The sequence below is a fragment of the Humulus lupulus genome, chromosome 5 (genome assembly GCF_963169125.1).
Source record: "Humulus lupulus chromosome 5, drHumLupu1.1, whole genome shotgun sequence".
Taxonomy (NCBI): Eukaryota; Viridiplantae; Streptophyta; class Magnoliopsida; order Rosales; family Cannabaceae; genus Humulus; species Humulus lupulus.
Window position 1 is genome coordinate 19,535,525 of NC_084797.1, and position 22,442 is coordinate 19,557,966.

Consider the following 22,442-nt stretch of genomic DNA (forward strand, 5'->3'; position numbering starts at 1 on the left):
TAGTTGTTTTTTTATTATTTAATATTTTAAATATATTTTTATAATAATTATCAAATTAAGCTATTTTTGGACTAATATGATGCTGTCAGGTGTCACGGGCTGACATTTTGACAGCGGAAATGCCCGTGCGGCACCTTGACTCCTCTGAGCCAAGGTCAGCCTTCCAACCAACCGAATAACAATGGGCACATTTTTCGCGCTACCGTGTGCCTCTGCACATTTCCGTCTCTCGAACAACTTTCGCTGAGTCATGCTCTCAAGCATCTATAAGTGCAATCATGCATCAAGGCTATCTAGCCAAGACACTCACACTGCCCATAGGTTTTCACTATGGCAAGGCAAATCCCAACGCTCACCCAGACATTCGCAAGTCTAGGTAGCATGTGTGGCTAAGAGCCAACACCAAGCTGACGTACCAACACCTCCTATCATGTCCCATTCGATACTATCCGATTAGCTCACGTCACAGACCAAGGACTCCCATACGTCCATGGTCCAATCCTCAAGGCACCATACCATCATGCATGTTGGCAAGCCCTTGAGACTGGCTGCCAGACTAGTAGCACACACTGGACCTCTGTCCTACTCAAGCATAGTGCACCCTCCAATGCTTGCATGCTAACAAGTCCCACGAATGACTTCCCGTGCCATCTCGTGTCGAGATTCATGGCCATGGCACACCACGACATCTCTCGAAGGTTTGGGCCACGTCCCATGCAAGCAGCATCTCGGCAAGCCAAGGGAACCGTACCCTTAAACCTCTGGCAGCACACTTCGACGCACTACCGGGGCGGCCCGGTAATGTCCATAAGTACTCCTACTCATGGAGACATATGAGTCCCCTCGTGGTCCTCATATGCCCGCCCTACTAGTCCTCCCAACTAGTAGTAGCTCACTTGACGCACCAGCGCCAGGGGGTGGTGGAGAGCTGACACCAGGTGCTCCCCCTACAAAGAGCCTTCTGAGCTTTTAGCCTTCTACTAGGAACATATATAATTTTTGCTTGGGAGACATATTTGGCTTCCAGCTCGCCAATTCTCTGAATCTCCCAAATCTGATTGTACCATTGCGTTCATTGACCCTTCAATATGAAACCTACCAAGTCCCGTCCATTTCCGGGAAATATTGAAGATATTTATGAAAATGCCACTGCCGTACAAACTAGGCATCAGCATGCTCACCAGCCTGCACCCTCGCGTGCGCATCTGACCGAGCGCCATCCTAGCTTTTAACATGCCCTCAAGGCCGGCATGTTACACTCTCCCCCACTTCAATTGTCAATGCCCTCATCGACAGACCGCTGGCCAATCTTCCTGCCTCAACTCCTAAGCTCACTCCATGCTTCTTCTGAATCTTGAGTCTGCACTAGTCCCTCTACCACTGTAGAACCACTAACTTGGTGATGATCTCCCACGTCCACCCTTGGACTCGATCAAGGACCCCATGAACTAATTAAGGAGTTTCACCGTAACTATTCATTTTTTAAATATATACATTGATGAAAAAGGAGAGGTTGTGATAGAAGAAGATGTGAATGCGAATGAAGACGAGTGGCGAAGCTAGGGTGACTCAAAGGTAGGGTTTAGGGTTGTAGCATAAGAATTGGTTGATGATGTATTGAAGGGGAAGAGAAGGTAGAATTTTGCAAAAGAGATAGGAGAAGATGTGAAAGAAGAGGGAGTGGGATTGTATGATCAGAATGCAAACGAGGAGTTTGTTAAAGAGGAGAAAGAAGGGTTTGAGAATGAGAAACATGAAGACCATTGAGTAGTGGTAGAAAATGAAGATTTGAGCAAGAAACCTCATATGTTCTCTATTTGTTCTTTGTTTGAGCTCTTTGCTTTTGCTATGGAGTTTTAGTTACAGAGAGAAAAAGGGAGAGGAAGCGATGCAAATAGGGAGTTTGATGAGGAGGAAGAAGGGTTTAAGAATGAGAAATCTGGAGACCATTGAGTATCGACGGTGGGCACTTTCTCTGTTTATTCTTTGGTCTGAGCTCTCTGTTTTTGCTTTAGAGTTTTAGTTTAAGAGAGATAGCAGCAAGAGAGAGGGGATATATAAGGAGAAACAAACAAATAAATAAATATTCTTTTAATTGAAGGGTGTCACAAATATTTTGATCAAATTTCAGTAGATGGGGTTATTTTTAGTTATTTGACAAAATGAAGACTCCAAAAGAATTGAGCCTAAAAAAATGATAATTTAGCTCGAACTGACAAACCGAAATAGCACAATCCTAAATTTTATTTCATTTATTATTTTTATATCAATTATAATTTTATATTTCCATTTTACAAGAATACATAACATATCTTTCTTTTTTTCCTTAAATTATTTTACTTTAAATGAATGTAAATAGGCAGAAAAAACATCACATCATGTGTAAAAAATAATTGCTCTATTTTGTATAAACGAAGAAAATGGTGCATTATGTTATTACTCTAATTTTTTTATTAAGAGTGATTTGAAGCTACCTCATAATTAGAATTAAGTGTAATTCGATATAATTATTAGATTTGGCATGACTTTTATGAGAATGAGAATTGGGTGTAATTTTGTTATGATTTATTTAGTCTTAGTAAATTATTGTCGAGTTGATAATAATTAGTCAGTGATAAGATTTTTTGTTATAATTGATATAATTTTAAAATAATGATATATTTTACATGAATTATGTGCTTGATTTTTGTTTTGATTACTGTGTAGACTTGATTCTTAATTTTGAACTTACACACACGATTGAATTTAGCTAGTTGCTAGTACTTAGAGTGATTCATGCAAGCTAAGATAATATTTTTATTTAGTCTCTAGCACTCCAGAACTTATTTTATGATTATTTAGGCGAAATTATAAGTTACACATGATTAAAGATATAATTTAGGTAATTTCTTTGAATCGATTGAGTCTTTCAAGCTAACCTTAATTATTCCCTAATTCCAATTTTAAGCCTTATTCATATATCCTTTCGTTTTTTTTTTAATTTAACTCTTATACATGAGCCTGGTGAACGAAAAAAAGAGAGAAAAATATCTCTATCTTTAAATTCATCACACCATAAGTATTTAGTGATTGATTATTTGTTTGTTGTGAGCGAGATGTAAAGTTGAAAATATTGTAATTAAGGGTTATGTATTAGGTTGTGCTTGAAATGTATAAAATCTCTTATTTATCTAAAAAAAAAATTGCAAGTTCAAAAAAGAAAAAAGTGAAAAAAGAAAAATATTTGCAACAATTCAAGTGTGGGGAAATAATGAAATATATCTTTGAAAAAAGAAAATAAAAAAAGGAATATTTTGGAATCTTTTGGGGAATATTTGTAAGGATCTAGTAGAAGAACGTGTATCCTATGATATGAGTTGAGCTTAAAAATTGTCTTTCTTATCTACATTTAACCTTAGCCATACATTACAAGCCTATAAAGTCCTATTGATCTTTGATTGTATGTACTTATATTAGTGGAGAATGATTTGATAATGGGCATATAGAATGGATGTTCATGAAAATAAATATTTTTATAAGAGATAATTTTAAATTAATTTTGGCATGTATAAATTGATTTGGGTGCGAGTGAAATAGTGAATTTAATTGTGCACACATACGAGAATTGAGTTTAGGAGGTGATCATACTTAAGTTGATATTCTAAGGAGTATGAATCTAGATACTTCTTAGAATTATATATTTGTGCAATCTTTGAGACACATATTATGTAACGTCCCAAACTACCTAATAAGGCTTAGGGCCTTGATTTGGGTAATGGGAATGATTATTTGATGATTTATTGGGAGTTAGTGAGATCAGGAGAAAATTCTGGGAATTTTGACTATTTGGTCCACAGGGACGTTTTTGAGACCCCAAGAATTGAGTCTTACTTAAGGTTACTTAAGCTCGAAGTAACCTGACAGAAAAAGATATACGTTCAAAACATTATTTCTCTCTCTCTCCTGTTATCCATTTTTACCGTTTGTCGCATTTTCGAAAGAAACTCAAGTTTTAGGACTCGAATTCAAGCAAGGATCAAGTCATAAAGATTCTAGGAAAGATGAAGCTTATTACCTGGGGGATTTAGCGAGAAACGACCTAATCAGAGGTAATTTAAGCTTTGAATTTTCGAGTTTCTGTTTCCTAAAATTTCTTAAGTTTTGAATTTGGATTTTACGTTTTGAGGAGTTTTTGAATAATTTGAAGTTTTGGGTTTTGAGGATTTTGTGCCATTGAGATGATTGGGAACTTTGTTTTTGAGATTTGGGTATGTTTGGATAGGCTTTTGGAAGGATTTCAAATGGGAAAAATGGAGTTTTTGGCTGTGTTCGTGGTTGGGTCGCGGCCCTTTTCTTGTGAGTCGCGACCTAGGATTGAAGAAGGAGAATTCGGTTGTTGGGGGCACCTTGGGCCGTGACACCTTTTAGGTACGCCGCGACCCGCGGTGCAGACAGAGAAAGGGTTAGCCCCTGTTCTTGAGCAGGTCGCGGCTCGGGTTTTTGGGGCCGTAGCCCAAAAGGGGAAAAATGACCAAAGTGGGTTTTTAGTGATGGGAATTAAAACCTAAGGGCTCGGGATCTGTCCTACTACTCGGTTTGGTAGGATTCGATGTCCCGGAGGCTAGAACTCGGTCCAAAAGCATTTATTTACTCATTATTGACGGGATTCTATAATTTATTGTGACTAGGTTATCGCTAGGGGCTCAGGATTAGGATTGTGTTTGAGGGTCGTTCTTATTTTTCATTACACCTGGTCTTGAGGTAAGAAAACTGCACCTATTATGTGACATACGTAATTAGGGCTTGGCCTGAATCCTGAATATGGTTTTGATTGGGCATTGGCCCTATAAATTCGCATGATTATGATTATGCCTGTGATTGTTGATGAAGCATGTTTAGTACTATATATATGGATATTTGTTATATGATGAATACTTGTTTGCATAATATATTTGAGAAAAGCACTGACTTATTAGTCAAGGACGGCTAGCTCTGAGCGCTAGTCGTAAAGCATTGACTTATGATTCAAGGGCGACAATAGCGTGTTGAGTGCTGGTCAATATGATTAGATCTAATCAGGAGTACACACTCGTTTGACCCAATGGTTGTAGAAAACTAAAGCGCTTGGCTAGCTCTATGGCTAGCTACTCAAAGCTAGGGCAAAGGACCCAGGTTGGCCCTATGGTCACATAGCTAGGGCAAAGGGCCCCAGGTTGACTCTATGGTCATCTATTCAAGGAAAAGGGCTCCAGGTTGACTCTATGGTCTTCTATTCTGGGCAAAGGACCCCGGGTTGGCTCTATGGTCATCAGATTAGGGCTGTGAGCCCCAGAATGATTCCATAATCATTTATTTGTACCTGTATGCGTGCATGAGTAGGTTATTACTGCTGGACATGTTAGATATATATATATATCTGAATCTGTATATATTGTTCATGCACTTGTATTACGTTTTCTTGCTGGGTCTTGGCTCACGGGTGCTACGTGGTGCAGGTAAAGGGAAAGGAAAGTTGGACCAGCCATAAGTTGGAGAGCTTAGGTGGTGATGTGTACATATGTGGCCGCTTGACCACCACGGCCAAGGTTTCTCAAAGGAACTAGGGTGTAATTCTATTTTTGCCGCTTAGGTCGGCGGGTTGTAACTTTTGAATTGTAATGACATTTTTGGAACTGTAAACAACTTTGTAAATGTTACTATGGGATCCCATGTACAATTTAATGTTTTTAACGAAACATCCATTCCTTTTAATCGAAATTTTTAACCCTAGACTAGTAATCACACTTAGATGCACGTTTATGGCCTAATGACTCGTTTTGCGAGTTAAGCACTATTTAAAATACACAGTGTAATGGTATTTGCTAACAAGGGTGTTACATATTATTTTTGACAATACCATGGCTTTGTTGCTTCATTGTTTTTGTGTTTAGTTAATTTTAACTTTTGTGTTTGCTAAGGGACTAGCAAAATCTAAGTGTTGAGAATTTGATAAATGCAATTTTAATTATATACTCTTAATTTCCTCCGACTTAGAAATTGATATTTTTTATTTATTTTATTGATTTTAATTTAGTTTGTGATATTTGGTGTTTTTTAGGGTATAAAGAAGTTTTGATAGTTAAAATCCACATTAACATAGATTTAGTTTTAATTAATATTTCCATGAATTTAGTTAGATGTATTTTTAATTTGGAAATATTCATTTTAATTTGATTTATTTGGTTTTATATGAAAGTGTGGTATTTTTTAAGAATAAAATAAAAGAGTTGGAGTCTGAATCCGAGCCAGAGTTAAAGCTGAAACTTCATGTGCAATTTTTGACATTGTTGCAACCATATTTTGAGAATTTTGGCAGAAATAAAAATTGTAGATCTTTTTCTAGCTTTCTATACCATGTTGAATCGTTCAAATCCAAGTTATATCAAGAGCTTTATGGCTAAAATACGATGAGTTGCGTTGGAAAAATCAATTTCTTGGGGATCACAAAAATACCAGATTTTAACTCAAATTTTGCAACAAATTACCAAATATTTTTATACCAAATTCAAAAATTGGAGATATGACATAAATATCAAAAACTAAAATTAATATTTATTAGTTTTTAAATAGTTTGTAACTAGTTTTAGTATTCTATAAATAGAGTGTTAACTCTGTTTTTAGAGACACTTTTTTCACAGAGAAAACTTAGTACTATTTTGAGTTAATTTTAGAGAGTTTTTGTGTTTAAATTTTATTATTCTTCATCACCTTCTCTATTTTATATGAAATCCTTGTGCTTATTTTTTTTATGTCTAGCTAAGTTTTATTTAGTTAAGGGTGATTTCAAAGTCTTGAATATGATTTCTTGTTTTTAATAAATTTCATTGTTATTATATTCCCGTATGTCAAATTACTTATATTCTTCTATATGCTTAATTTCATGATTGTTGTTTTAATCTTATTTAGATGGTCACTAAATAGGGATTTGCTATAGTCTATTATCATCTTAGGGTTTCTATTCACCTAATCGTTTAGAATTCTAAATTTTTGTGATAATTTGCAATTAAGGGTAATGTCAAAGGTGTCTTTAACTGTGAAGAAGAATATAACCTAGGTTAAATGAACCGCAGGCTTGTTGAGTTTGTTGCTTAGATTAACTCATCTCTATAAAAATTAATACTTTTGCTAGATTAAATCTAATGTATTTTTCCACTAGGTTGTTTAGTAAAAATAATTTATTAAGAGCGCTTTGCCTTATTGAAGTACATTAGGGATATTTGGGATAATGACTGCTTACGTGTTATTTGCGGGGTTAATAATTTGATAGGGAATATAAATCAATGTTATTATTAAAATGCTTGAATGAATTTAGTGGTGGAGATTGACCACTTAACTATTTTAATCATTAAATTTATTTTTAATTATTTTTATTGTTATTTTTATTCTCAATTCATCTATTTTATAAAAAAAATTATTAACTTTTTTTTAATAATAAATTGAATTAATAGCCTTCGTGGGATCGACCATTACTACAACTTTACTAATAATTTAGTGAGTAATAAAGAAATTATTAATTAAATTTTGTACAGCTAACACGCATCAAGTTTTTGGTGTCGTTGCCATAGACTATTTTATTTAATATGTTATTCTTTTTTTAAAATTTTACTAATTTGGTCTATTAGTTGTAGTTCTTGCTTTTTCAGGGCCTTTGTAGAACTTGTTTGAAGACATGACGATGTATTATCAACAATTTTATGATCCAATAATCAATATCTTGCCACTACTAAATAGATATAATCCCTATGTTGAAAATTATGATTCACAATGGAGGAATTATTCTAATGCTTTATATGGTGGAAATCAATATGTTGAGCAGAATTACTACTCGTCATCGTAATATAATAAGTTTGTGCCACAATGTCCAGTTCCATCAGTTGGAAATCTCATGAGTGCCTTGAATACCAACAATCTCTAACTTGAACAGATATCTCAGCAGGCTTATGAGTCTTGTCCTCAACAACCTATTCCTGCAGCCCCATAAGATCAAGAGCCATTTCTTGCTAAGATGCTTAAAACTTTGCTTGCCACTAGTATTCAGACTCAAACTATTCTTCAAAACACTCAGGCATATTTTTAGAATATAGAGAGTACAATAGGACAAATTGCTACATCTCTGAGCAATCTTGAAGTTCATAATTTTGGAGAATTACCCACAAAACTGTAGAGTAATCCACTAGAGAATGATAGTGCCCTAACTCTCCAAAGTGGTACACAAATTGGCTCACAACCTCACCCAGAAACAACACCTTATATAATTTCAACTTAAGGAGTCAACAATTCAATCCCAGAAGGATCCTCTCAACAGGAGGTTGAAACTTCCACTTCAGTTGGGCCATCATCACAGAAAAGGTCATACAAATCAATTGTCACAACTTATGAAAATCATCTGCCTTTTCCAAGTAGACTAAAGAAATCTAAGAAAGAGGAGGTTAACAATGAGATCCTTGAAACATTTTGCAAAGTAGATGTTAACATTTCACTCATTGATGCAATCAAACAAGTACCTCACTATGCTAAATTCTTGGGAGAGTTGTGTACTACCAGAAGGAAGCTGAGAGATGATCAAAAAAATAACTATGGGGGAGAACGTTTCTCTTGTCCTTCAAAGGAAATTTCCACCCAAGTGTCAGTATGAGAGAATTTATGAGAATATGATATTGTATTAGTACGAGAAAATTAAGGTCATATATAATGAATAAAATAGTCAGTAGCACATGAAAGTATGAAATCTTTAATGAATGGCTACTAGTACGGTTTGATAAGCATACGAGATGCAAGTAATCTAGATTCAGATTACTGATGTGGATAGACATCTTAGTAAATGTGTTGTATATAATAGAGATTATATATGACAGGACCGATGAGAATTAATTATCTTTATAAACTTGTCGTTTGACATAAAGATTTAATTTTTATCATAATAGATGATCATTTGTAGATCAGTCTAAACCCAGAGTATTCACGAACTCCTGTTTTTGTTTATTGGATCTTTTGATTTACTCATTAAGGTCTCTTAGAATAATGAGGCTAATGAATTTTGTTTTGGAGATTCAATATCATGGATGGCTGGGAACATGAATTACAATATTGGAATCCATGCTTTCCTAACAGGTCGAATATTGGTTCCATTGAGGGTTTATTCTGGAACTGAATAGTTATTGAACTCAAATCTATAATTAGATTATACATTAATTATTTGCTAGTGAATTAATGGTACTTAAGGATCAAGAGGTAATTGTTGGGGTTTTATGCCCTAATTAAAACTCAATTTCTTTGTAACCTCATTTTATTATCAATAAAAGAATAGAAATCATTTTTTGACTTGGTCAATCACTTTGCTCACATGTTTTATTTTCATGATTATTTGTTTAATGTAAACTTCTATTAAATCTCGAGCATATAGCTAATCGTATTTATAGTGACGTAATCACAGTGGAATATAAATATGATTATATGTTCAAAATAAGTTAGTCCTAAGATTAGTCAGTTCACAAGATTTAACTGACTTGCCAATCTACGATATGATCTATTTACACATTGCAGTGTTATGTTCTTTCCTGAACATTAGCAAAATAGATAAGATCGAATGTATTTGTTACATCAGACTGAACCAATATTGACAGTAGATAAGATAAGTAAACATACCGTTATTATCTATTCTAGTCATATCATATAGTTGACCATAGGTCAATTCAATCTCAATTCTGAGTGGCTAGTATTCTAACTGATTATATTATTTGAGTTCTTTGACTTGTTTGTTACCAGCTTACCATACGAACTAGCCCATACTTACATCTTGGGAATTCGGTAGTATAATTGAGTTGAAGTGTTAATCATAGATATGAACATCTATAACTTCTAATGAATAAGTAAAACGATGGTTTCCTTTTAGTTTGGTTCAAGATGCTAAATGATAGAGATCTCATTTCAGTAATTAATATTAGTTTACTGAAATATCATTTACAATGAACTAAGTGTTTTAAGGATAAAATACAATGAGTTGTAAGACGGTATTTTAGTCCCATCTTGTTGTAGACTGTCTATAGAGGATTGAGTGACAATTATGGTTGTAACAATAGATAATTAATAATGTATCTATATTGCTTATAGAGCGTTCTATGAATTCAAGAGTGCAATTTTAAGTCTTTAGTGGAGTCACGAGGAATTAATAAGTTAGTAAATTTATGATAACTTATTGGAGCTTAATTTCATAGGCCCATGGTCCCCACTGTACCTTGGATAAAATCATCTAAGATAGTCTCAATTAATTGATTTGATTATCAATTAGAATTATCAAAGTTGACCAGGTCAAATTTGGATAGTTTCACATAGTTATACAATTTGGAGAAGAAAAGAGATTTTAGGGCAGATTTATTAATTAAGACAAATTGGTGTCTAAATTAATAAATAATTTAAAATCAATGTTCAAATTATAAATAATTAATTTGATAAAGGATTTAAATAATTATTTAATTAATTAAATCAATAAAAAATAATACATGCCTTGATTTTAAGTCCAATGGGCTTATAATTAAATGGGAAATTTCACGGGCCTAAAGTCCATGAGAATTTTGACCTAATGGCTGATATTATCTATTATTTTATTGATTTTTTAATTAAAATAAATGACATAATTTGAGTCTATAAAAGAATGCTAAGTGAGAGTTGAAATCATATTTTTAAATCACTTGTTTTGAAAAGATCTAAAGATCTATTCTTGATGCTCTAGGTTTTAGATTCTCTCTACAACATAAGTCATTTTCTAAGCCTCAATATTCTCTTCTATTCTTCTTCTCTTTGTATCTATCTCATGTGTTGAGAATTTCTCACTCTAGTCTAGGTGATTCTAAGGATACTTTGGAAGACTGTTAAGAAATTTGAAGATCGGTTTAGTTTCTTGGTGATACCCTACGACAAAAAGGATTCAAGGGTTAGAGAAACTGAAGGAATGACTGATACATTTCACTACGTATACTGTAAGTGTTCTTATCATTATCTCTATTTAAATTCAATTGTAGAAACATGTTCTAGGTTGTCTTATATTAATGTGTTTAATATATGATTTACATGAAAATAATTAAGCTCATGTATAAGTTTTCCCAACAGTAATTAGAAGGGTAAACCAGTAATTTCGACCAGCTCTAATTTAAAAATCAATAATAGAGGACAAAACTACATATATTGATTATATCAATGGACTATAAGAGAAAACTCTATAAATACAATTCTATAAATACTTAGAGTGCAACTCCATATTTATAGTGGAGTAATCATGGAATTAATAAATAAGATTATTAGATTAAAAATTTTAATTAATAATCTGGTTTATTGGAGCTTTGTACTATAGGTCCATGGTCCCCAGATTACCTCAGTCCTACACATTCAAGGTAAGGATATCAATAGAAAGATTTGTAGAGAGAATGACTAAATTGCAAATGAATTAATTTTCTAGGGTAAGGAAATAATTATGTGATAATTATGGGTAATTGATTAATTGTGAATTAATTAATTATTTAACTATATAGTTTTTATTTTGAAAAACTATAGGTTAAAATTAATATTAATCTTGTTTGGATTAATATAAAGAGAGAATAATAAATATCTTATTTAGAATATGATATTTATTTATTTATTTTAAAATTGATATTTTAAGATAAAGTTAATTTTGAATTAACTGATATTTATGTTGGGATAAATATATTGTCTTAAAAGTTGATTAAACAAACAAATGAGAAAATTAGGAAAACCCTAATAGGGTTGGCGACACACGTTGTACAACATAGTGTGTGGCGCATAACTCAGGGATTTTTATCCGTGAGATTTGAATTTTGAATTTCAAATAGATTTGTTTAACCAATTATTTAATTATTCTTTTAAAATATGATTTAAATAATTAATTAAATATAAATATCAGATAAGTTTTAATTTGAATTTTATTTTTAATAAAATAAAGATTATTTAATTAGATTAAATATTTTTATATGTCTGATAGTATGTGACTTTCAGAAGAAGCTTTTCATTATTTTTATGAGATTAAAAATATAGACTCTCTCTAAAAAGCGATACTTTTCTCTAAGCCTGAAAACTATTCTAAATCTCTTCTCTCAGTCAAACTTCTCTAGATCTCATGTGTTGAGTACATCTAGATCTAGAGAGTCACATAAATCAACATTTTGAATCCTACGTGCCCACACATGTCATTGTGTGTTTGAGGATTGGTCTAGAAGATCAATGTGTGAGCTTTTAGATTATTGGATAGGAAGATCGTTGATTTTATACAAAAAGATTCAATGACACTTGATAGGCTACAAGAGGTAATCACTAATCTGTTTTGTATGTGATTTAATGTTTATATATGTATATGATTATGGCTGATATTAATATTTATTAAAATGGGTCCATATATTCCGTTGCGCACCTTTGATTTAATCATTTAATATGACCCCAACTGTGTAATCATTTAATATGACCCCAATTCAGACCTTACCTCAACTGTGTAATTATGACCCCAAGCTGCACCTAACCCAATTCCTAGCACCAAGATTCAAGTTTCCCAGCCTTTCTCCTCAAAAATTAAAAAATCTCTAAGTGCCTCAAGAGAGAGAGAAGGTGAGCTGTAACGACCCAAAATCACTAATAAGGCTTAAGGGCCTTGATTAGTGTGTCAGGAGGGCATAATTAGTTTACGTGTGATTTAAATGATTTAATGCATGATTATGTGATAAGCATGCTTGTATGATTATATGGATATGTGAAATGCATGACTACGAGTATTAGTATGCATACATGCCCTGTTTAGCTTATAGGGGCATATTTGTAATTTTGGCCCGTTGAGGGCATAAATATGATTATTTGTGATAAATTGTTGAGACCACATTATTATGTGGATATATTTGCAGCTTATGGCTCGAGACGATCCTAGTGAGTAGTTTAGCGTAGTAGTCACAGCGGGGATTTATACCCGGCTCGGGGGAAAGCCTGGGGGTATTTCTGGGAATTTGGGAAATGTATTGGAGATTTTTAAACGTTGGGGAAAATAATTAGTGATTAATTAGATGACGGGATTTAAGTGGTAAATGTTAGAGACACTTGAGGAATTAGCGGGAATTGGGAGCAAATGACCAAAATACCTTTGGATTAATTAAAAGACTTGAATTTGGATTGATTAAAATACCTTTGGGTTGATTAATTGGGAGGGAAAAATGCTCTTTTGGGTTATTAAGGGATATACTTGATTTGTTTGATGTTTTTTTAGAACATAAGGGGAAAGTGGTAGAAATTGAAGGAAAGAAAATGGAAAAAGAAATAAAGAAGAAAAACAGAGCTCTCTCCCTCTTCCTCACGATATCTTCCCCTCTCACTCTTCCTTGAGGATTTTGAAGCTGTGAACTCAGAGGAAGTCTAGGCTTGGTTTGGGGTGTTGATCCTTAGAGTAGCTAAGGGATTCAATTGGGGTTAGTTTCTAATTAAGGTAAGGTTTATGGTTTTTTCTAAGTTTACTGAATTTTGTTAAGATTGATTTTTGAATTTGAATATTGGATGGGAATTTAAGGACTTGAGCTTGGGGATTTGATGAACTAAAGTTTGGAAGGGCATTGAAGGCAACCTAGGGTCGAATTCACTCAACTGAGGTAACAATTTCTGACTTTGTTTGTCTGGGTTTTCTGGTTTAGATGGTGTTCTTGAGCTTCTGAGCTCAAGTTTAGTTTCTGTGTTTGATGATGCTTGTAGCCAAGTCTTTGATGTTGTTAGGTTGTTTTATCTGAGGTATAGTGAGTTATAAGGTCAATTTTGAGATTAGTTGAAGTTTGGAGTGGGTTTTTGGAGCTTTGGCTCGGGAAAGTTCGAAGGAAAAACCCAGAAATTTTGCATGTGCTGGTTGTAGCACTGTAGCGCTAGGATAAGAGTGCTACAGCGCTATGCTTCATTTTCTGGGGGGGTCTGGCTTTTTGACTGTAGCGTTGTAGCGCCCCTCTTGTGGCGCTGTAGCGCTACCCTACCTCCAGAACTTGGTTTTTGAGATTTCTTTTAGGGTTTTTGCTTGGGGGCTCGGGGGTCGATTCCACCACCCCATTTGGTGGAATTGGGCTTCTCGAGGGCTTGGGATTGGTTCCGAGGTTGGGCTACGAAATTGAATGTTAATGAGGGTTCCATTTTACGGTTGTGACTAGGTGTACGCTAGGGCTCAGATGGGATCGTGCTCGAGGGTCGTCTCAATTAGCCAAAGCGCTCGAAATCAAAGGTAAGAAAACTGCACCCAGTTATGTGGTTATGTTGAGACTAAGAGTTCCCTATACTTGTATGTAATGTTGTATGATGATATTATGCCATGTGAACATGAAATAAATGGTCTAAGAGTGCCGGAATTAATATTGGCACACAAGGACGCGACTCGAACACTGGTAGTTGAGGTTAAGTATATAATCACTGAGCTTGGCCTAAGCCAGCCGGAGTCAGTGGGATAAACAGAAGGTGCGGCCTAAGGGCGTTGACCCTGGATATTGTGTGATATGTTTATTGTTATTAATTTGATGATTATGGCATGTTTATTACCTTGATGATTGGTTATTGGTTTGCAGATTGATAACACTGATTATGTGAACAATGTGGTCTGCTGAGTATCTGATTGATGATTTGTGAATTATCTGACTATTGATTATTGATTATGCTTTGTAATATGGTTTTCTTGCTGGGCCTTGGCTTACGGGTGCTACGTGGTGCAGGTAAATGCAAGGGTAAGCTGGACCAACCCTGAATTGGAGAGCTCTGGGGGCGGAATGTACATAGTCAACTGATCGGCCGCCACGGCCGAGGGATGGTACAGGGACAGGAGAACCTAAAGTGTCTATTTTGCCATTAGAGTGGCTTGTGGTTGTACATAAACTTTGAAATTTTGTAAACTGTCCTTTAAAACCTATTTTGGGATCCCATGTATTAAACGTTTAATTTAATGAGAAATTTCATGTTTATGACCAAAATCTTTTAACCATAACCTAATTACGACTTTAGGGTCACGTTTTTCAACTATATGACTTGATTTGCACCTTTATAATCACACAGTGTAACGACCTTGGTTATCCAGGGTGTTACATGAGCTGGGTTTTTTCTTTGTTTCTAATTTCATTCTTAGTTTCTACAGAACTCTAGTGACTAAGTCACTTCCTTGGCATGAAAAGACCAAAATACCCTTTGGTCAAGCCTTACTCCTTTAATGCCCTCAAGGGCAAAATCGTCATTTGCCACATTTACCACTAAACCTCAAATAATACTATAAATTCCCAATTAATCTTGAAATACCCAAATAATCACCAAATAAATTCTCATTACCCGATAAACCTCGACAATGTACTAAATTACAAAAATACCCCTAAGCTCATCCCGAGCTGGGTATTTAATCCCATTGTCACTTTTCCGCTAACTTGCTCACTAGGATCGTCTCGTGCCGAATATCGCAAATGTTTCCACATAATAATGTAGTCTCAATCACATAACACATATAATTACAATTAAACCATCAACATGTCAGAATTATAAAAATGCAATTTTTAACGAAAATGGGCCCACATGCATATTTAATACACATAAAAATGCATAAGTAGTCATATCACAATATAACTCATATATTCCACATAATCACACATATATTCAATTAAATTTATATAATTTGCATATAAATCTAATTAGGCCCTCCTGGCACGCTAATCCAGACACTAAGTCTTATTAGCGAAATTTGGAACGTTACACCCAACAAGCGTGCGATTCATTTAACCTAGGTTATATTCTTCATCACAATTAAAGACACCTTTGACATCACCTTTAATTGCAAATTATCATAAAAACTTATAATTATAAACGATTAGGTGAATATAAACCCTAAGATGATAATAGACTATTACAAAATCCTATTTAGTGGCCATCTAAATAAGATTAAAATAATAATTATGAAATTAACCATAGAAGAATATATGTAATTTGACATACGGGAATATTAGGACAATAAAAATTATTAAAAACAAAAAATCATATTAAGGGCTTTGAAATCACCCTTAATTAAATAAAAACTTAGCTAAACATAAAATAATAAGCACAAGAATTTCATATAATGTAGAGAAAGAGACAAAGAATAATGAAATTGAAACACGATAACTATCTAAAAAATTATCTCTAAAATTCACTCACAATAGTATTAAGTTTTCTCTTTGAAAAAATGTCTCGAGTTAACACTCTATTTATAGAATACTGCCAATAATTAAAAACTATTTAAAAACTAATAAAAATTAATTTTAGTGTTTGATATTTTTGTGATATCTACAATTTTCGAATTTGGTATAAAAATATTTGTCAATTTGTTGCAAAATTTGAGTTAAATTATGGTATTTTCGTGGTCACCAAAAAACGGATTTTTCCAGTACAACTAATTGTATTTTAGCCATAAATCTGCTGATATAACTTGGATTCGAACAATTTAACATGGTATAGAAAGCTAGGAAAAAGATCTAGAACTTATATTTCTGCCAAAATTCCCAAAATATAATTGTAACAATGTCAAAATTGTACATAAATTTTTTACTTTATTATTAACTATCTTTCCAAACATTATTAAATAACACAATTAATTACTAAAAATTATCCGCTATGAATAATAATTATTACTATATAAAATTATATTTTATTATGTAATTATTAATAGTCTTAACAAAAATTAAGAATTTACATCTAATTACCACTCCACGTCCAAAACAAACTACATGCCTAATTAAAAACCTAAAACGACATAATTTTGGCTATGGTTTTTGTAGCTTGAAAACCCTAGCATTCTCTCTGTTCACTCTCTTTTTAGGCAGTCGTCTCTCTCGCATTCTCATCCGCACTGCCTCTCTCGCGAGTTCGTCTTCCCTCTTGTTCCTCAGGTTTCTCTTCTCTCTAAACTCTTTTTAGATTTCTTTTGTTTCGTTCTATCTCATACAAGAGATTACCACCGACCTTCATTTGAGAACTGTTTTTTTTGTTGGACAGAATGAAGATTATTGCTGCTTACTTGTTGGCTGTTTTGGGAGGAAATGCTTCTCCTTCCGCTGCTGATTTGAAGGCTATTCTCTCTTCAGGTATGCTATTTCTTGCAATTAGTTTTTTTTTCTTTCTAAAATTCATTCAGCATTTCTTTATTTTTCTTCTCGATTGATTAAGTATGAATTTTTTGCCATTTTTTGATTGGGTTGAAGTTGTGCTTATGGCGGGGAAATATATTAAATTTATGGCTGTGCTTTAAAGCACTTCAAATGATGTTTGAGAAACACCAGAGCTAGGAAAAACTGCAGTAGATAACTAATATTACCCCTGTTAATATTGAGTGTAATTTGTTTTTAGCTTTTTATATATTAGATTATGTCATTTCATATCTATATTCTAATGTAAATTGTGCATATGATATTTGATAACTAGTATAGGAGGGGAAGTGCTTGTTTTAGTTCACTTGAAAAAGTTGTATAAAGAGAGAAAATGTATTGAGAATGTTATTGGAAAGTTGGGAATTTTTTTTCTTGAATGGTTAAGTTTTTTGGATATTGCTGTTGAAATCAAGCACTTCAATTTTTGGTGGGAAGGCTTGTCTAGATGTAATTTTTGAACAGAATTCATTGAAGAAGTATTAATCTTTGTTTGATTAAGATTCTTGGCTAGTGTTAAAAAAAAATCAGATTTTTTCCTTAATATGAAGGAATGAAAATTGGAATAATGTTGAAAGGTTGGATAAAGAGAGAAATATATGGAGAAGGTTCTTTGAAAATTTAGGGATCTTTTTATTTGTCATTTTAATTAAGTATTTTGGATTTGTTGAAATGAAATGCTTTAGTTTTTCTAGTCATTATATTTTTGTTTATAATTTTTGGTGGGAAGTCTTGCCTTGATTTAATATAGAATTTAAATCATTGGAGATGTAGAGTGAGATTATTTTGTAGTGTTAAATTTTTTTGCATATTCTTTCCCTGCAATGAATGAATGAATATTGTTTATTCTTTTAGTTATATTAGAAACCTCGTGACATGTGAATTGAAAAAATATATTGTTTGGTTACAGTTGGAATTGAGGCAGAGGATGAGAAGGTTAACTTTCTTTTGACTGAGGTCAAGGGTAAAGATCTCACTGAGCTAATTGCTTCTGGAAGGGAGAAGCTAGCATCAGTGCCATCGGGTGGTGGTGCAATAGCTTACGCTGCTCCAGCAGGTGGAGCAGCCGCTGCCCCAGCTGCTGCTGCTGCTGAGTCAAAGAAGGAAGAGAAAGTGGAAGAGAAAGAAGAGTCAGATGATGTAAGTTTAATTCATTTATTAAGTTATCTGGTTTTGGCTGTCTTAACTATTTGCATTTTTTCTAATGGTTAGTTGTTTCTTTATACTTTGTTTCAGGATATGGGTTTCAGTCTCTTCGACTAGTTGCTTAAGCTTTTATACGGTGATTTTCATGTTTTGAAGGCCATTAAGTTTTTGGTCTGTATTTGGATCTGTTTTTGTTTAGATGTTTAGAGGAGGAAGCAAAATTTGAGACATTTCAGAGATAATTTTTTGTCAGTGTTTGGAATTTCGTTTCACATGTACCAATATCTGTTTCAAATATTAGAACAGGAACGGCACACTCACTTGCAGGTATTCCCTACAAAGTTAAAAGCTTCACACACACAAATTTAGTTAAAACAATCATGAAACAAATCTTTAGCATCATGTAAAATAAAATAAAAAGCTTCAAAACCAGAAGCTGAATCTAAAGTTTCTATTGTATGAAAGCACTTTAAATAGATATGGAACCTAGCATCGATTGAACTTGCGATTAAATAGATATGGAGTCATTAGGTGTACTATCGGGGAAGACGGATCAAATGGAGAGGATCAACTCGACCAGAATAAGAATATTCTACGACAGGATCATTTTGACCGTTTGACCTGAATGGATGGAGTTAAGAGGAGAAAACGTATTAGAAAATACTGATCTGATTGAATTAGGTGGGACGCCTTGCTATTTGATATCTCAATTGTATTATTTAATTATGATTTTATACTTTTTTTTGGACCGTGTTCTGTCTCATTACCTGTGTGGATCTTATGTTTTGAAAAGTTACTTTTTTGACTTTATATTTTGTAAAATGGTTAAATTAGAATTTTAAACTCAATTTTGATAAAGAAATAATTGAATATAATAACATAGTTTTTAAGTAGAATGATTTTTTTTTTTTTTTGAATTGTTAGTTTAGTAAATTATTTGTGATTTTAGTAGAGAAATAACCAAAATCAGATTTAGGGTTCTATTTTAACCATTTTATAAAATATAAGGTACAAAAAATAATTTATTAAAATACAAAGTCTAAACAGGTAATATGACAAAATACAGGCCTAAAAAAGTATAAACACTTTAATTATAATTATTGTTGATGTAAAAATATTTTTATTGTTTGAAAATGTAATTGATATCTACTTGTTTATTAGCATTTTGATGTTCACGTAATATTTTATAGTAGATATTTATTTCCTATATCATTAGTTGAGTATCATTAGCAAATAGATAGTTCAAGTTAGATATTTATATTTTGCCACTTTAGTGTAGTAATCTTTGACTTTCATTATATGTTCTTGTCCATTTTATTGAAGAAAAAAAAAGAGTAATGCTATCAAAATTTATAAATTACATAGTAATATTAGCTATTTTATATTTATGTATATGTTAAGAAGTGTGCTCGATAAGACATGAGATATCATCATATGGTTAGTTAGCGATAATCTATAATACTTATTAAATTAAAATGTGTGGGACCTGATATTTATATCAATAACAATATGTCATCTTTTTGTGGTAATGGACACCTCTGATGCATCTTAGCATTACTCTTGTGGAAATATTGTGGAAAGAGGTCTCTTTTTGTTTTCCGCACATGGATGAGTTGTAACTCCAACGATGTACATTCTAGTTTTAGGAGACTTTCCACAAATTATTGGAAAATTATGGATAATTTGGTATGATTGGTATAGAATTTAGGTATAACTTTATGAATTAGAAAACTGAAAATCTGTAGGGCCATGAAAATAATTGATTGGTAGCTAGTTTTTCAAAACCAGATCCAAATCTATATTTGGACTTTATGTTGTAAAATAGAAAACGAATAAATCCCGTTTTCTTCGTTTTGTGAAATTTCTTCCTAAAAACCCTAAAAACAAAATCCATCTCTTCTCCCCTCCAATATTTGCAAAAGACAGAGCTTCTTCATCTCTCTCCCATCAATGGTGATTCGTTGCCCCTCCTAGCAGCGCCTGATCCACTCCAACTCCACATCTACCATCAGCCACATAAGGTATCTCTAAAACTGGTTTGAATGTTTATATATATATATATTTATGTTTGAGAGTTTATCGTTTTAGTGATGTGAAATTTGTTCTAAAGCCTAGAAGCTCAGTCAGAACAGGTACAATAATTCTTTCATTGTTTTCACAAGCTTTTATTCTTTTTATACTGTATGTTTCTTGTTTTTCAGTTAGTAGTTTACATTTTCGATACCCATCGACCATTAGTACATCAAAATTTTCAATTGCTTATTCTCTTGTGATATGGTCATAGGAACTTATACCTGGTGTAATATGCTTAATTTAATTAGACTTGATTTCTAGCCTCTTTTTCTTTATAAGATTGTAGAGTTTGGCATGGTCATGGTCAATGCTAGCTAATTGATTCTGTTTACTATGTATTAAGGTTTTCCTCTTCCCTGAAGAGTTTAAAAGAAGAAGTCATCAACCATTGACAAACCTTAAGCACCTGAAGGTCAAGACTTTCGAAAGCTTGGAAGACGAATCCAAGTTGAAAGACTCTTTATATTGGGCTTCACCTCATTTGGACACACCACTAATTGAAGAAGGAACAGAGAGTGAGTTAATGTTATTATAGTTTGCTTTTCTTTATGTCTTGAAAGATGTATAATTAGAAGATTGTAGTATGTGTTGCATCAAATGCTGAGTTTTCTTCTTATTTTTTATATTTTGGAATAATGTCAATTGGATTCTACATTTAGTACTGCTCATTATAGTTGGAATTTTTTTGGAGTAATTTTATGCAACAATGCTTCTGGTTTAAGAAGAAAGAAACAGTGCATTCCACATGTTTGGGAAAATGCCTTAGAGACATAATGTATAGTATATAGAATAGAAATTTATATGCTTTAAATCACTATGGCTCAATATCAACTTGAGTAATTTTAATGTTACACTTTAATCCAAAAGCTCTAGTGCTTTTTTGTTTCTTTTGATTCTATACTTTTCTCTAATTTTCTCTTGCTGAAAGTCTTTCATTTCATTGTAGGCTTAATGTTTAATAATCAGTTGAATAAAGTTTTCTTCACCATTTTTGTATACATATGTGCATATCTTAATTCTCAGTTAAAACATTAATATCTTCTCTTCTTTTTTTTGAAGAAAAAAAATATTTATAATCATACACTTTGTGGTGATCAAACTATTACCAAACAAGAACAGTCACAAAACAAGAAAACTTCATAGATAAATTGCAGAAAACTGAACAACTACCTTTGGAGATTACAATGGCAGTAGAGACTTAACTTTACAACTGTGTGAACAGAGATCTTGATGACAGAAAATGAGAGAATTTACAACTGCTTATTGCAAATGTTGAGACGTTTCAAGAAACTAAAAAACAATAAAGGAGTCATTATACACGCAAAAGAGAATCAGAAGCAATATATATAATATTGTTTGATTCTATTTTTATATTTCTATATCTTTATTCAATTCTCTTGCTTGCATATTTGGTTAATGGACTTGAATTATGGTTTGTGCTCTTATTTGGTCAAATTTGACAATCAGGTGAAATTTTTAAATGCAAGTCTAAAAGCTCTCTCTTGCCTTTAATTCTGATTTGGCAATCTTGGTTTTTATTGTGGGCTTTCACCAAATAAGCATCTTAGGAATAGGATTTTTATTCAGTTGCAATTCTAGAGTAAGAAGTTTTTCAGAAATTAATTTTGAGTCCTTCAATGGTTGCTTTCTTGTAAAATTGGAATGTCATTGTAGATAGATAAAATGCCAAATTCCACCTAAAAGTGGCATGGTATTCCATAGAGATAAACTTACATGTATTAGAATGGAGGGGTCCCTCTATATGTGTATTCTGTTGTTGTTGTTGCAGATATACTTTCTTGATGTACTCTTGTGTTGATGTAATAATCAATAACCATGCATCAACTACTATTGCTGATATGAATAACTATTCTTTTAATGACCTTTACTAAATATGCTTGTGTGTATACATATATTTATGCACTTATGTCACGCATCACTAAAGCCATGAAATAAAGAAATAATTCCTAATCATATATGTATATCCAAATATCCAAATTTTGACATTAGATTATAGATCCACCAAAATTGTGATAAGAC

The 22,442-nt window shown here is 32.9% G+C and overlaps 1 protein-coding gene and 1 long non-coding RNA gene across 2 annotated transcripts; both read left to right on the plus strand.

Moving 5' to 3' along the window:
* Window positions 1-16,772: 16,772 nt before the first annotated feature.
* LOC133834581 (large ribosomal subunit protein P2B-like) lies at window positions 16,773-18,649 on the plus strand. The gene is made up of 4 exons (XM_062264247.1): window positions 16,773-16,928; window positions 17,035-17,123; window positions 18,094-18,323; window positions 18,420-18,649. The coding sequence occupies exons 2-4, from the start codon at window positions 17,036-17,038 to the stop codon at window positions 18,444-18,446; spliced, it is 345 nt and encodes a 114-aa protein (XP_062120231.1). The 5' UTR covers window positions 16,773-16,928; window position 17,035; the 3' UTR covers window positions 18,447-18,649.
* An 870-nt stretch (window positions 18,650-19,519) lies between these two features.
* Window positions 19,520-21,056, plus strand: LOC133834582 (uncharacterized). The gene is made up of 2 exons (XR_009893375.1): window positions 19,520-20,350; window positions 20,746-21,056. It is a non-coding gene; the product is annotated as an uncharacterized LOC133834582 (long non-coding RNA).
* The last annotated feature ends 1,386 nt before the right edge of the window (window positions 21,057-22,442 follow it).

Excerpts from the sequence above, each read along its gene's own strand:
- LOC133834581 (XM_062264247.1), top strand. The coding sequence starts at position 17,036 with ATGAAGATTATTGCTGCTTACTTGTTGGCTGTTTTGGGAGGAAATGCT. Across the intron at positions 17,124-18,093 it reads GAAGGCTATTCTCTCTTCAG|TTGGAATTGAGGCAGAGGAT; the intron begins GTATGCTATTTC and ends GTTTGGTTACAG. Across the intron at positions 18,324-18,419 it reads AGAAAGAAGAGTCAGATGAT|GATATGGGTTTCAGTCTCTT; the intron begins GTAAGTTTAATT and ends ACTTTGTTTCAG.